Source organism: Octopus sinensis, linkage group LG6 (assembly GCF_006345805.1).
Source record: "Octopus sinensis linkage group LG6, ASM634580v1, whole genome shotgun sequence".
Lineage (NCBI taxonomy): Eukaryota > Metazoa > Mollusca > Cephalopoda > Octopoda > Octopodidae > Octopus > Octopus sinensis.
The window spans coordinates 7,588,248-7,603,247 of NC_043002.1; the positions used below are offsets into that span (position 1 = coordinate 7,588,248).

At 38.5% G+C, this 15,000-nt stretch overlaps 1 protein-coding gene across 5 annotated transcripts in view; it reads right to left on the reverse strand.

The window, feature by feature from the left end:
• Positions 1 to 15,000, reverse strand: part of LOC115213424 (paired box protein Pax-5-like) — a 548,017-nt gene that overhangs the window by 404,466 nt on the left and 128,551 nt on the right. For 4 of the 5 annotated variants that reach the window (XM_036503614.1, XM_036503616.1, XM_036503615.1 and 1 more), the window contains exons 2-3: positions 11,771 to 11,785; positions 897 to 1,046 (exon numbers count right to left, since the gene is read on the reverse strand). In XM_036503614.1, coding sequence (XP_036359507.1) covers positions 897 to 1,046; positions 11,771 to 11,785 — 165 coding nt within the window. The remainder of the gene's footprint in view (positions 1 to 896; positions 1,047 to 11,770; positions 11,786 to 15,000) is intronic. The other variant, XM_036503613.1, reaches the window with a different exon arrangement.

Consider the following 15,000-nt stretch of genomic DNA (forward strand, 5'->3'; position numbering starts at 1 on the left):
TATTATTTTTATTATTGGGTGAGAGAGCAGTGCATGCCATGAAGATATACAACCATATGTGCGCGACATGGTGATTTCATACCAAAATAAACAAAGCATTACTTTGCAGATGGAGTCCAGTTAGAATTTACTTCTGGTCGAGTAGTCAATCCCGCTCAAAAGGTTCCTGAATAAGGGTCGTCTAAGGATGTTGAACGAAACACTCATGTTTGCAAACGTGAATTATTTAAACCCCAAAGAATTCCTCTCAACACATAGATATGATGTTCCCTCGGTATTTCTGCCCTCGATCAGAGATGCATATATCGTCAGCCACTAAGGGACATATTCAACTGGTTAAGGTCAAACAACTGACAAGCAAAATTTGTTGTAGCCCATCTTTTATACCAAGACAAAGCAATGTACATGATAACACTTCCAATCAGTTAAGATCAGAAGCCATGACAGCCACTGCCTGGTACTGCATCAGGGCATTTGTTATTGTTATTGTTAAAAATATTATTTTTATTTTAGCGTCCTTTGTCTGAAATCTTTCATCATATATCCTGTGACTTCTTCAGCGACTCACCATACAACGTGTCTCTTCCTGTTCCGTTTAATCCCTTTTAGCGAAAAAAAAATAATAGACAAATGACCATCCCCAAATATAACAATATGTTTCAACACACGATTTCCCATCAGGAATCTTGCAAACACACACACACACACACACACACACACACACACACACACACACACACACACCACACACATATGTATATGATATCTGCGTTAATGACATGATTCCTGGCTATAAACAACACAAGAAAATATATCTGAAACTGGAGTTATTTATAAGTATTACAACATTCATAAATGGATAAAAATCAGATAAACACAATCGGTCAGGTACTCACTCTCATTTGTCTCGGAAGGTGGCGCCCGTACAGGATGTTGCTGAGGTGCTCCGGGTATCGTTGGTGCTTGTTGTTGATGCTGTTGACTTGGATGACTTGGAGACATCTGAGGCATCCTGCCAGCAGAAGATGGCCGTTGGTTTGGCCGAACTGTGGATATACAATACAAAATAATGTAGTAGTAATAGTCGTAGTAGTAGTAGTAGTAGTAGTAGTAGTAGTAGTAGCTGTAGTAGTAGTAGCAGCCCAGCTGCAGTAGTAGTAGTAGTAGTAGTAGTAGTAGCAGCAGCTGTAGTAGTAGTAGTAGTAGTAGTAGTAGCAGCAGCAGCTGTAGTAGTAGTAGTAGTAGTAGTAGTAGTAGTAGTAGTAGTAGTAGTAGTTTTCAATATTAGGCACAAAGGCCCATAATGCTACAAAAATCATATACAAAAGAGGGCTCTTATGTGTGTCTATTTAAGTGCCTCTCTCTTTGGTATAAAAGCAAATCCGTAAGTTTGAAGCTCTGTCTGAATCCTTAAGATTCTTTTTGTCCATATTCTCGTTAATTTCTGCTTTGTTCTTTTCCGTAAATTATTTGTGAGCCCGTTTGATTAGACTGTCGAGACAACTCCTATCATGAGGTGGGTAATTAACTCTTCCACCTACTACTGAGGCAGCCATCAGGCATTGCGCATAAATATTGCAAATAGTTATTTGTCAAAAATGTGTAAATATTCTTTTCTACTCTCGGCACAAGGCCCGAAATTTTTGGCGAGGAGGCCCAGTCGACTAGATCGACCCAAGTACGCAAATGGCACGTGATTTATCGACCCCGAAAGGATGAAAGGCGAAATAAAAATATACTCCTTTACTCTTTTACTCTTTTACTCTTTTACTTGTTTCAGTCATTTGACTGTGGCCATGATGGAGCACCGCCTTTTTAGTCGAGCAAATCGACCCCCAGGACTTATTCTTTGTAAGCCTAGTACTTATTCTATCGGTCTCTTTTGCTGTACCGCTAGATTACGGGGACGTAAACACACCAGCATCGGTTGTCAAGCGATGTTGGGGGGACAAACACAGACACACAAACATATACACACATATACATATATATACTCATACATATATACGACGGGCTTCTTTCAGTTTCCGTCTACCAAATCCACTCACAAGGCTTTGGTCGGCCCCAGGTTATAGTAGAAGCTCAAGGTGCCACAGAGTGGGACTGAACCCGGAACCATGTGGTTGATAAGCAAGCTACTTCCCACACAGCCACTCCTACGCCAAATATTACAAAATATATTTGTTCCAGAGATGACTGTATCAGTTTATGCTTTCAATCTATACCTCCCTTTTATTATATCAAATTTTCGTTTGTACTTAGTGCTGCTTCGTTCAACGTTATATTTTGGGGCCGTTTCTCGCTTCGTTAGAACAGGAAGCTATACTGAGCTCAAACATAAACAAACACGAATTCGGAAATAAATATCTGTACATTCTAAAGTCTCCGATTTGAAAAAAGAAAGAATTTCACCTAATTAAATTTCATAATGATCCAATTCTGTCGGAGCAGTCTAAAGACAGGTCTGTTCACACCAAAACGCAACAAAATCAAGAACAAGAGTAACAAGAAAGTTAGCTGTAGCAACAACAACAGCCTCGACGACAACAACAGGAGGCGCAATGACCCAGTAGTTAGGACAGCGGACTCGCGGTCGGAGGATCGCGGTTTCGATTCCCAGACCGAGCATTGTGTGTGTTTATTGAGCGAAAAACACCTAATACTCCACGAGGCTCCGGCAGGAAGTGGTGGCGACCCCTGTTGTACTCTTTAGGCCCCAACTTTCTCTCACTCTTTCTTCCCGTTTCTTGTGCCCGACTTCCTACGCAACCGCTTAGCCTGGATGCGCATTCATCCATCCCTCGATGCTCTCGGTGTCGGGGGTTGACCTGCTTTCTCTTCTGCGGGTCTTACGAATAGCAAAGGACCACGTTTCGGACTTCTCCTAAGAGGACGAAGACCGCTTCGCTCAACAGCAACAGTAGCAATGACAACAAGAACAATAACTATTACTACTACAGTAACAATAATAACAATAATAAAACAGGAATAACCAGAAGCAGTGTAAATATATGGATTTTATGAAGAAACAATTAATTATATTGTTTCTGGTTGCCCAGTCTTAGTTAAATGAGAATATACGCCTTAGCACTCCGTCGGTTACGACGATGAGGGTTCCGGTTGAACCGAATCAACGGAACAGCCTGCTCGTGAAATTAACGTGTAAGTGGCTGAGCACTCCACAGACACGTATACCCTTAACGTAGTTCTCGGGGATATTCAGCGTGACACAGAGAGTGACAAGGCCGGCCCCTTGAAATACAGGTACAACAGAAACAGGAAGTAAGAGTGAGAGAAAGTTGTGGTGAAAGAGTACAGCAGGGATCACCACCATCCCCTGCCGGAGCCTCGTGGAGCTTTTAGGTGTTTTCGCTCAATAAACACTCACAACGCCCGGTCTGGGAATCGAAACCGCGATCCTATGACCGCGAGTCCGCAGCCCTAACCACTGGGCCATTGCGCCTCCACAAATGAGAATATATAAACAGAGTGACAAGTGTTAGATTTTTCATAAAATGGGAATTATACCAACATAATGAAATAGCGACATATGACACATAATAGAAACATGCACCAGAAAATGTCACAGAAAATTAGAAAATTACCATACTCTTAGCCATGCCAATTCATAGTGAGATATAAAAAAAAATCAACCGGATATTATTGCTGAGGGACATTATTAAAGAAAGTGTATTCCGACCGATGGATGTAGCCAACCCAAGTGAAAGTAATGTATATCTAAAAGAAATGGAAAAATTATCCAACTATGAATATCTGGAAATGGGGATAGCCAGCATGTGAGGACTGAAAAGGGAAAAAAGAATCTCCATAATCAAAAATGCCTTGGTAATGATGAAAAAGTATGTAGACGAATGCATAGCTAATATCCAAGGGCTTACGTACACGACGACGAATGACTTCCATTATTTGTTCCGGTTCTCTCCGCTCTGAACTTCGTTTATGCTGAGTTCAACTTTGCATTTCATGCTTTCGGAGTCGATAAAATACCAATGCAAGCAGCTAATTGCTGAGATGTTAGAATGTAGGACGAAATGCTTTGGAGTTCCGGCTTCTGTTGTTTTGGCAACGTCTGCGATGACTCTGGCGCCAAGTTGTATCGGTCCTTGGTTTTACTTTGAGAACAGTCAATGGGGTAGGGATGGGAAAATTACATGTATGGGAAACTTCAAGTTTTCCCCTTCCTCAAGTACAAAACCTGCCCAAGCTTTTATCTTAATAGGAAATTTCCAGATAGACAGTGATCTCACAAGATATACGATTGGACCACACACACACAGAAACACACACATACACACACACACACATGAACGCACACACAGACATACACACACATGCACAGAAACCACAACACTGCTAGATACTGCACACATTTTATGTCATACTGCATGTACCAATGGCACTTACAGCTGCCTTAATAACGATTTTTTTCATTTATTTTCCGCAAGAGACCAGCTATTCATAGAAAAATTTTGATAATTACTGGAGATGTGGAGATATACACATACTCTTTTACTCTTTTATACTCTTTTACTTGTTTCAGTCATTTGACTGCGGCCATGCTGGAGCACCGCCTTTAGTCGAGCAAATCGACCCCGGGACTTATTCTTTGTAAGCCCAGTGCTTATTCTATCAGTCTCTTTTGCCGAACCGCTAAGTGACGGGGACGTAAACACACCAGCATCGGTTGCCAAGCAATGCTAGGGGGACAACACAGACACACAAACATATACACATACACTTACATATATATACATATATACGACAGGCTTCTTTCAGTTTCCGTCTACCAAATCCACTTACAAGGCATTGGTCGGCCCGGGGCTATAGCAGAAGACACTTGCCCAAGATGCCACGCAGTGGGACTGAACCCGGAACCATGTGGTTGGTTAGCAAGCTACTTACCACACAGCCAAGGTAGATCAAAAACGTAACGCAATAGTTTAAATATATGCATGTATGTGTAAATTCAAATACACAAAAAAGAAACGAACAGATAAAAGAAGCCCACTCGCGTAGGAGTGAAAAGTCGCTACTTCGATCAAGACACCTTACAGACCCGATCACTTTCTGCTCCTGATACAGGAAACTGGTGGCTATGGAAGGTGTCTATGAGCATCTTAACTGCCGAGTGTGATATCGTTGTCATTATGATAGAGTGACTACAGAAGGGTATAAATTTTTTGTAGCAATTTTATTTATTCAACAACCTTATTGTTCATATATTCCACAACACTGAAGCTCATCTCTTCTTCAATCACTACATTATTTCCCCCTTCATCCGTCATAGCATTCAAATAGATTAATAACTTGTGAATATAACGGGTCCAAAGAAACATGACGCAAAAGCACGCATCCAATTTGACGAGTATTTATTTTTCAATTCAATTTTTATTGGCTCAAAAAGCAAAAGCAAGGCCATGTAGGGGGACAGGGAGTTATGTATTGGGAGGGTTGTCATACAAAGAGTTCAGGCCATTTCTGGTAAAGAGAGACTTTGAACCGAGCGGTTTTCGGCATCTTCACCATCTTGTCCGGTAGCTTATTCCACGGATCCGCAACCCGGACGGAAAAAGCCCCTCTCCTTCGATTGAGATGAAATCGTCGTAGATAGAGCTTTTCGGAGTGACCCATACAGCAACTATTTAAAAACTCCAGAGTTCGTAAAAAATGACGCCAGTGACTGCTAATTTCAAATAGTAATAATGTTTTGTTTTGTTTTAGGATTGACATAAGGTTACATATCTGGATGCGCAGAGTAGAGACGTTTAAATCGAATCTTATATGAGCGATACTGACTACAGTAAAATGGATAGTTTCTCTAAAACTACACATAAGCATTAATAAAATGACAATGAAGATAACCAACATTAACAAATGAAAATGTTCAATGATTTTTGTTTGAATTTAAATTATCTGATTTTAATGTCTAATACATGACTGGCCACCACGGGTAAAGTCAGAGCAAAAATTGACATTTTCAACTAAACATCTACACACACACTGGCACACAAAGACACACGCACGCACGCACACACACACACACACACACACACACATATGCACACATACACACACACACATACACACACACACACACACACACACACACACACACACACACACACACACACAAAATGTACTACTCTGCTGAAATTTTGAAGAGGAACTAATATTTTGAATATGATGAACAAAAGATATGAAATATACAATTTACAAATACCTGTGTGAAAGGTAACTAATCGAAATTAACCAAGTGTTACTTCAGACGTCACACAAATAAATAATAACGCTAAAAGTGAAAGAAAACCGATTTTACAGCATGATTGTGTTTTACAGCAAGCCTCTACACCCGTTCCAAACTACAACATCAAACTCACGGAGAGAAAATAATTCTAATACAGAAGTAAGTTGTAGCCAGATTGACAAACGTGTTTAAGAAGAAACATACTGAAACCAAAAAGATATTAGACAAAGAATTTTTTTTTAATTCTAGGCACAAGGTCCGAAATTTTGGGGGAAGGGGCTAGTCGATTACATAGACCCCAGTTTGCAACTGGTACTTAATTTATCGACCCCGAAAGGATGAAAGGCAAAGTCGACCTCGGTGGAATTTGAACTCAGAACGTAGCGGCAGACGAAATACTGCTGAGCATTTCGCCCGGCGTGCTAACGTTTCCGCCAGCTCGCCGCCTTGACATAATAATAGAATATTGAAAAGAACAGCGCCTATTTAAAATATTAACGGAAAAAATTTAGCAACAAAATTTAAAACGTTAAACTTATAAATACCGGGAACGTATAACGCATTGATAAGTCCAGTGGTAGTAAAACAAACAAAACAAATAACAAAATACTACAAATGAGTGAGCAGTAAACCAAGAGATTATTGACGAATAATAGCTAAATCACTACACCAACGAAAATAGAACATAAATATGAAAAAAATCTGGCAGTAGAAAGCTCAAAACTGGAAATTGTGAATCGCTGAATTCAAGTCGAAGACTTTACCGTGTTCCAGTGAAAGACTTCTCCAAAGATAAAACTTAACAATAAAAGAACGCAAATAGTGCCAACTTTGACTCACTAGAAACTGATGCAAACATCAATACCGCGAGAATAAATCGAATAATCTATGAAGCAGTTGTGGTAATCACGAAGGAAAGCCTCTAAACCCAAGGAAACGACAAGAATTAGTAATATTAGAGACGAGTGGCTGTGTGGTAAGTAGCTTGCTAACCAACCACATGGTTCAGGGTTCAGTCCCACTGCGTGGCACCTTGGGCAAGTGTCTTCTGCTATAGCCCCGGGCCGACCAATGCCTTGTGAGTGGATTTGGTAGACGGAAACTGAAAGAAGCTCGTCGTATATATGTATATATATATATATGTGTGTGTGTGTGTGTGTCTGTGTTTGTCCCCCTAGCATAGCTTGACAACCGATGCTGGTATGTTTATGTCCCCGTCACCTAGCGGTTCGGCAAAAGAGACCGATAGAATAAGTACTGGGCTTACAAAGAATAAGTCCTTGGGTCTAGTTGCTCGACTAAAGGCGGTGCTCCAGCATGGCCGCAGTCAAATGACTGAAACAAGTAAAAGAGTAAAAAAGAGAGAGAAAGTGAAAATCAAAGAAACGGAATCCCAATTCTTAATGAAATTGACGACGGATTACGAAGACAGAAATGAAAACGAAAATGAAAGAAAAGACAAATTCTACAGAATCACATGACAAACAAGACATTGAAATGAAAGAGCTCTTAAGACAAGAAAGAGATCCATGCTAAATGAGAAAGAACTCGCCATTATGAAAGGTGACAGCACTTTATTGAACAAAACGAGCAGCTCAATTAAAATCCCAAACTGTTTTATTAAGATTAAGATGGAAACGAGAACCAATGCAGTGATAATAGTAAGAAAGTAGGAGAATTCGACAGGAAGAATATGGAGAGCAGTTGGTATGATTCTTTTATTTTTTATTCTTTCACTTCTTTCTGTCATATGACTGCGGCCATGCTGTGGTACCGCTTTAAAGAGATTTAGTCGAAGAATTCGATCTCATGGCTTATTCTTTTGCCGAACCGCAATGTTACGGGGGTGTAAACAGCAACATCGGTTGTCAAGCGATGGTGGGGGACAAACACAGATACAAAGACACATTCACACAAAAATATATACATTCATTTATACATACATACATACGTACATACATACATGCATAAATACATACATATATATACGAGAGACTTCTTTGTTTTCGTATACCACTGACAAGGCTTTGGTCAGCCCGGGGCTATAATAGAAGACAGACGGCCAAGATGTCATGCAGTAGGACTGAACCCGGAATTATGTGGCTGGGAAAATGCAGGAAGAATGCATGAAGTAGTCCATATACCACAAAATGCAACAACAGGAAACTCTCTCGAAAATGACGAAAACTTTCAAGCATCAGGTTAAAATATCTATTCCTGCTGGCAAAAAATATTTTGGGAAGAGAACAAAAACATTTTAATTCTTAAAATTGATGACGCGATCTAAATTACAGACCTGTAACATATTTTCCAATATAAGATCACAGCAGCAGTTTTATGGCAACGAATATATACTCACCTCAACTAAAGCAACAACATTGCTTCAGGAAAAAAAAAAAACCTTAGTTTAAAAGTTATGTGGGTATAATGATCAGATGCTGGTCAACAAAGCCTTGGTTAAAGATTATGAGAAGGATATCTGAGAGCAATGATTGGATTGATTACCAGCACTCTTTTGGCAACAGGGAACGGCTTTCTGCTCATGGATTCTAGAACCATTAGTATTATAGCACCCGTAAAACAAAACTGAAATGTACTTCAGTCCCACTGCGTGGCACCTTGGGCAAGTGTTTTCTACTATAGCCTCGGGGCAACCAAAGCCTTGTGAGTGGATTTGATAGACGGAAACTGAAAGAAGCCCGTCGTATATATGTATACATATGCGTGTGTGTTTGTGTGTCTGTGTTTGTCCCCCCAACATCGCTTGACAACCGATGCTGGTGTGTTTACGTCCCCCTTAACTTAGCGGTTCGGCAAAAGAGACCGATAGAATAAGTACTAGGCTTACAAAGAATAAGTCCTGGCGGTCGATTTCCTCGACTAAAGGCGGTGCTCCAGCATGACCGCAGTCAAATGACTGAAACAAGTAAAATAGTAAAAGAGTAAAGGAGTAAAGAAAGGTACGATGCCCATGGTTGGAATGTCATTGACTTAGTTGAAATAACAACCAAATCATTCACCCATCGAACTTCCAGAATTCAAAAAAAGCACAAAGGAAATAGCATATCACAGGAGCATATCACTTTGCAACGCTTCAGCATGTTTACAGTGACTTAGCCGTAAGACTAACCCCCACACTGATTTCTCCAAATAACAGCACAAATTCTGGAGGCTTCATTCAGTCTCTACATTCCTCGAATCGACTGAGAGGGACTCTACACTCTCACTTGACGTGATAGATATACCTGCTAAATCTCTTTCTAATCACGCTTTACCGTTTCAGAAGACACATTAGATAATGTTTCCTTAGTTCTCTACACACAGGAAAAGAACAAAGGAGAATAATGCAGAGTTCCTTGCGGTTGAAGTCCAGGAGATCCAATCGATGAGAATATTTCATGAGTATATTATAAACCATAAAAAGTCAGGAGGTACGGAAGCTGAATATATTTATTTAATCACTTGCCATCCTTCGGATAACGGCACCTTCGCAGCCTTCTTCATGTAATGGTAATTTCAGTATAGAATTGATTATGTCTACATGTCTGCACTAATATGCATGCTACGCTTTATGCAATACAATTGTATATTCACAAATCAATGCAGATAAAGAAAGCGTCTTATACGCATGTATTTGAATATATATATATAACTAAGGAAACATTATATATATATATATATATATATATATATATATAGGGATGGTATTATTAAAATACAATCACAAGTGGTAAGCGAATTATTAGCCGTACAGGCGAATTAATAAAATATACATACAATATTAAATATGTACATATATACACAAGGGTACTACGTGAGTACCTATATCGCCAATGATAGGAGTAAAAAAATACTTCTGTACCACCGAATAGTCACAAATCTATTACAGACAAGATAGGAAAAAATATCAGTGATATATATATATATATATATATATATATATCATATAGAGGGCATTATTACACATAAATGCCACACGCTAGGAGGGAATTTTAAAGTCATAACTACAAAAAATAAACGAATCGTACCGAATGCAGCTCTCGAAGCAAGACATTTAAAAACAGAATTTACTTCCAGATCACCTGTGATTTCGCAATTAACGTATTCTCTACGCCTCTTGTTCTTCAGTGAAACGAATTCAAAATATATCATGAATGAACAAAACCAACATACCAGGCGGAACCAGACAGACAACCGTCGCCTCCATCGTATCACATGAAAATGTTCACTCCTCATATATTTATGTAAATGGCAGGCTTTTTCGAACTGCATTTCGGTAGGAAACGTGCTTCTTCGGAACAAAGTGAAAAAATTTACAGATTGTTTCTCTTATGAGGTTTTTCACGCTAACTACCTTATAATTTCTTGTTAAGATTTCTTATTAAGATTTTATCCTAATTTTTAAATTTGTTCCAAAGAAGCACGTTATATATATATATATATATACATATATATATATATATATATATATATATATATATATATATATATATATATATATATTATATATATATATATATGTATGTATGTATGTATATATATATGTGTATATATAATATATATATATGTATACTTAGAGTTGACACGTTGATGTAACCATATATATATATATATATATATATATATATATATATAATATATATATGGTTACATCAACGTGTCAACTCTAAGTATACATACAAAATTTTCCCTTTATAAATACGATGTATGGAATCCCGAGGTGAAATTAGCTCAGTTATAGCTAAGGAAAATAATGAGATGTTTCATATCAACAACTAAGGTGCTGGATCTAAGTCGAGGGAATTGACCTCCTTAATGTTAACGAAAAACAGGAAGGCTAAAGAGAAGAAATAGTTATATTATTTGCTTGTTTGTCGGTGCGCTTTGGAGACGACGCACGGTCGATAATGTTTTCAGCAGTAGAGATGCTTTTAATTCGCAATGGAATTTAATCTTATGTATGCATTGTGGTTCTTTATATAACCACAGACAGGCGATTCGGTTGACCCCGGTTCGATTCAAGTACATGATGCTGATAAGCCATATAAATGGCGAAATATCAGAATCCATTGCTTCTGAATGGGATTAGAGACGAGTTGTCTCGCCTGTCGATGACTTTTAGGTGTTTTAACACCCAATGGTATGGGAAAGTCGAGGGCGGTGAGCTGGCAGAAAGGTTAGCACGCCGGGCGAAATGCTTAGCGGTATTTCGTCTGCCGCTACGTTCTGAGTTCAAATTCCACCGAGGTCGATTTTGCCTTTCATCCTTTCGGGGTCGATTAAGTAAGTACCAGTTATGCACTGGGGTCGATATAATCGACTTAATCCATTTGTCTGTTCTTGTTTGTCCTCTTTGTGTTTAGCCCCTTGTGGGTGGTAAAGAAATAGGTATGGGAGAGTCGTCCCCAGAGCAGTGTACGGCAGCGTACCGGCGAACCAGCCGAACAAAAGCATTACGTATTAGCGGTCGATTAAAAGAATATATATATTTATATATAGACTCACGCACAAAAGTCTTTTCTGAAATTAAAAGAAACATATTTAACGCTCAGTGGTAATGTATTTTCTCGAGTTGCTTAAACATTAATTAAAACAAGACAAAAAAAAAGAAAGAAATGAAAGTAAAAAATAATAAAAACAAAACACATCAAAAATAACCAAAAATACGAAGAAGAATAAAAAAAATGAAAAATGACATAATCAGCGAAATATAATTAATCAACTCCAAAATATGACATTTTTCTCCACTAATTCATATTTATTGTAATTATTGATGTTTTCGTTCGTGCTATGTTTTATATAAGACCACAAATAAAAAGAACTAAAAACCAAAGGGGAGATAATTGTCAACGCCTGGCGCCAGTGTGGTTCGTTTTTCATATAGGTACGGGATACATAGAAATGGGCTTCGCTTCATCTGTTTGCTTACTAGTTTCGTTGGTATTTTTCTTTCCATTTTTTGTCTTTTTCCCTCCATTCGAAGATTCTGTGACGCATATTTGCCATTTAAATATGGCTAACCCCTAAGGGTGGATGCTACAGTAGCTTGTAGCCCCAGGAGGACACCTCCTTCAGCTGGCTTTAGACACACTTTCTGTGCCCTATAAGTATTTGCAAAGGGAAACCATCCTTCCCGTCTTCAACTTATGATACACATGGACTCGAGTTTCTGGGTATTGACCTGTCATCGGCGTGTGACAATCACAGTTGTCGATGAAAAGTAGGTTCCCTTCGCAAATACTTATCTCTTTTCCAGTATTGTAAAGACACTGATATCGAAAAGGTGTAATCAAGCAATAATAAATATACGTCACGATGTGTTGCAGCTACTGTTTATAACTCGCTCTAAGATTTATTATTGCGAAGATTCTGTGTTAACCATTAAAGAAATGATGTCTCAGTATTATTAAATGATTTTTTAATTTTGTTTTTAATATATACAACATAACATAGACATTCGTTTATTTAAGAGAACACACACACATTCACATATATAGTAGAATGTAAAATAGAAAATCCTTTTGAGTGGGGTGGGCTACTCGGCCGGAAGAAAATTCTAAATGGGCCCCAACTACAAGGTCATGTGCTGTTTATCTTGATATGAGTTCACCATGTCGCGCACAAATAGTTGTGATGCATGTGCCTCGTGTACTCTCATCAGACGTGCTGTCGTGTTGGGTATATTGGGCTTCGTAAATTTGTACCTCAGTGTCACTGTGATGGCATGCGCAATTCTCTCACTAAATAATAATAATAGTAGTAGTAGTAGTAGTAGTAGCAGCAGCAGCAGCAGCATAGTAGTAGTAGTAGTATAGTAGTAGTAGTAGTAGTAGTAGTAGTAGTAGCAGCAGCAGCAGCAGTAGTAGTAGTAGTAGTAGTAGTAGTAGTAGTAGTAGTAGTAGTAATAATAATAATAATAGATGATGATGATGATTATTATTATTATCATCATCATCATCATCATCATCATGACGATGATAAAACGTGTCTGCTCCCTATTTGGCTTGCAGTATTAATGCCTGTCCCTATATATAGTTTATTTTAACAGAAGCCAAGCTATAGCTGCAAGTTACATAAGCCCTATACATTTAATAAGGTTTCATTAACTTTTTTTAATAACTTCCTGACTTATTTAAAAAAAAAAAGAAAAAAAAGATGACCCCACTACCTCCTTTTCAATACCGCCAAGAATATAGGGAAGAATAGAAAAACCATTTATTCTCAGACTAGAGACTTTAACCGAATGCTTGCAACACAGTGGTCTCCACTAATGGCACCCAAGAGCAAAGTAGATGGTGATGTGAAACCAGCGACGTTTAATTTTAACACCAGGAAAGAGTAACAGGTCTTCCAAAGAGGATCCTCCAGTCGAATTTCACGAAATAAAGATGTTACATAAAATTTATGCCTAAGCTAATAAATCTTCGTCCACTTCTCTGCAATTAACCGACTTTCCGCGAAGACAGATTTGATTCGCAACTGTGAAATTAGATGGAAAACTGGATATAAGATTAATTTCAGTTGCTGTTGTAGTTGAGTTATTTAACCACAGAGGAACAGTAACTGAGTAGGCCTATCATCAAAAACATTTTAGTTTTGATCATCCCATTCATTTACACGAGGGTGTGTCATTAACTATCTTGCATGCACTTATATATTTCGTTGGGAAGGCGGCGAGCTGGCAGAAACGTTAGCACGCCGGGCGAAATGCGTAGCCGTATTTCGTCTACCGTTACGTTCTGTGTTCAAATTCCGCCGAGGTCGACTTTGCCTTTCATCCTTTCGGGGTCGATAAATTAAGTACCAGTTACGCACTAGGGTCGATATAATCGACTTAATCCGTTTGTCTTTCCTTGTTTGTCCTCTCTGTGTTTAGCTCCTTGTGGGTAGTAAAGAAATATATATATATATTTCGTTGGATTTCGGCCGTTGATACACCTTCAGTGCAAAGAAAACGGATCCTTCTTTGGAGCTGACATGGCTAATGTTCTAACGGCGATAACTTGATTAATGTTTTAAGTTTAGACTTGCGCAAAAAGGACTAAAGTAAACTGTATCTTGTTCACCGCGTGCAACAAATATTCCCACCATTAAAAGAAAAAAAAAACACAGCTTAAGCGCAAAGTAAATAATGAATGACTCAACTTCGTATATCTTGTCCTAGATTACCGAATGTGTTTTTCTTGATTGAAGATGGTAACAATAATCAATTATATCACCATCACATCAAACTGTACCAGGTGTAAGTGAAGGACTTGGTAAATAAAATTCTCACCAATCTTTCAAATGTATTGCGTTGAGTTGCCGAGAAATTCATCTAAGGCCTTCATGTGTGTCTCATATAGCACAGAAGCTCTGTACACATATCTGATCTCTCGGATCTTAGCAATACGATGATAGTTTCAAAAGTTAACCATTTTTTTCTTTCCGTGTGATAGATTGGCTGAATCGTTAATGCGTCGGACAAAATGCATTAATTTATTTCTCCTGTCTCTTTACAGGCTGACTTGAAATCCTACCGAAGTCAACTTTGCCTATAATCATTTCATGGTGAAGAAAATAATGTGCCGGAAAAGTACTGGAATCAATTTAACCGAAAACCAATTTGTATGAATATGTAATATGTACGGTACTATACAGACAAAATTTCCGTGGGACTTCCACGTCTGGTGAAGTGGTACACCGGCTGGATTACACTGCTATCACACCTTATTCACACAACACACACACACACA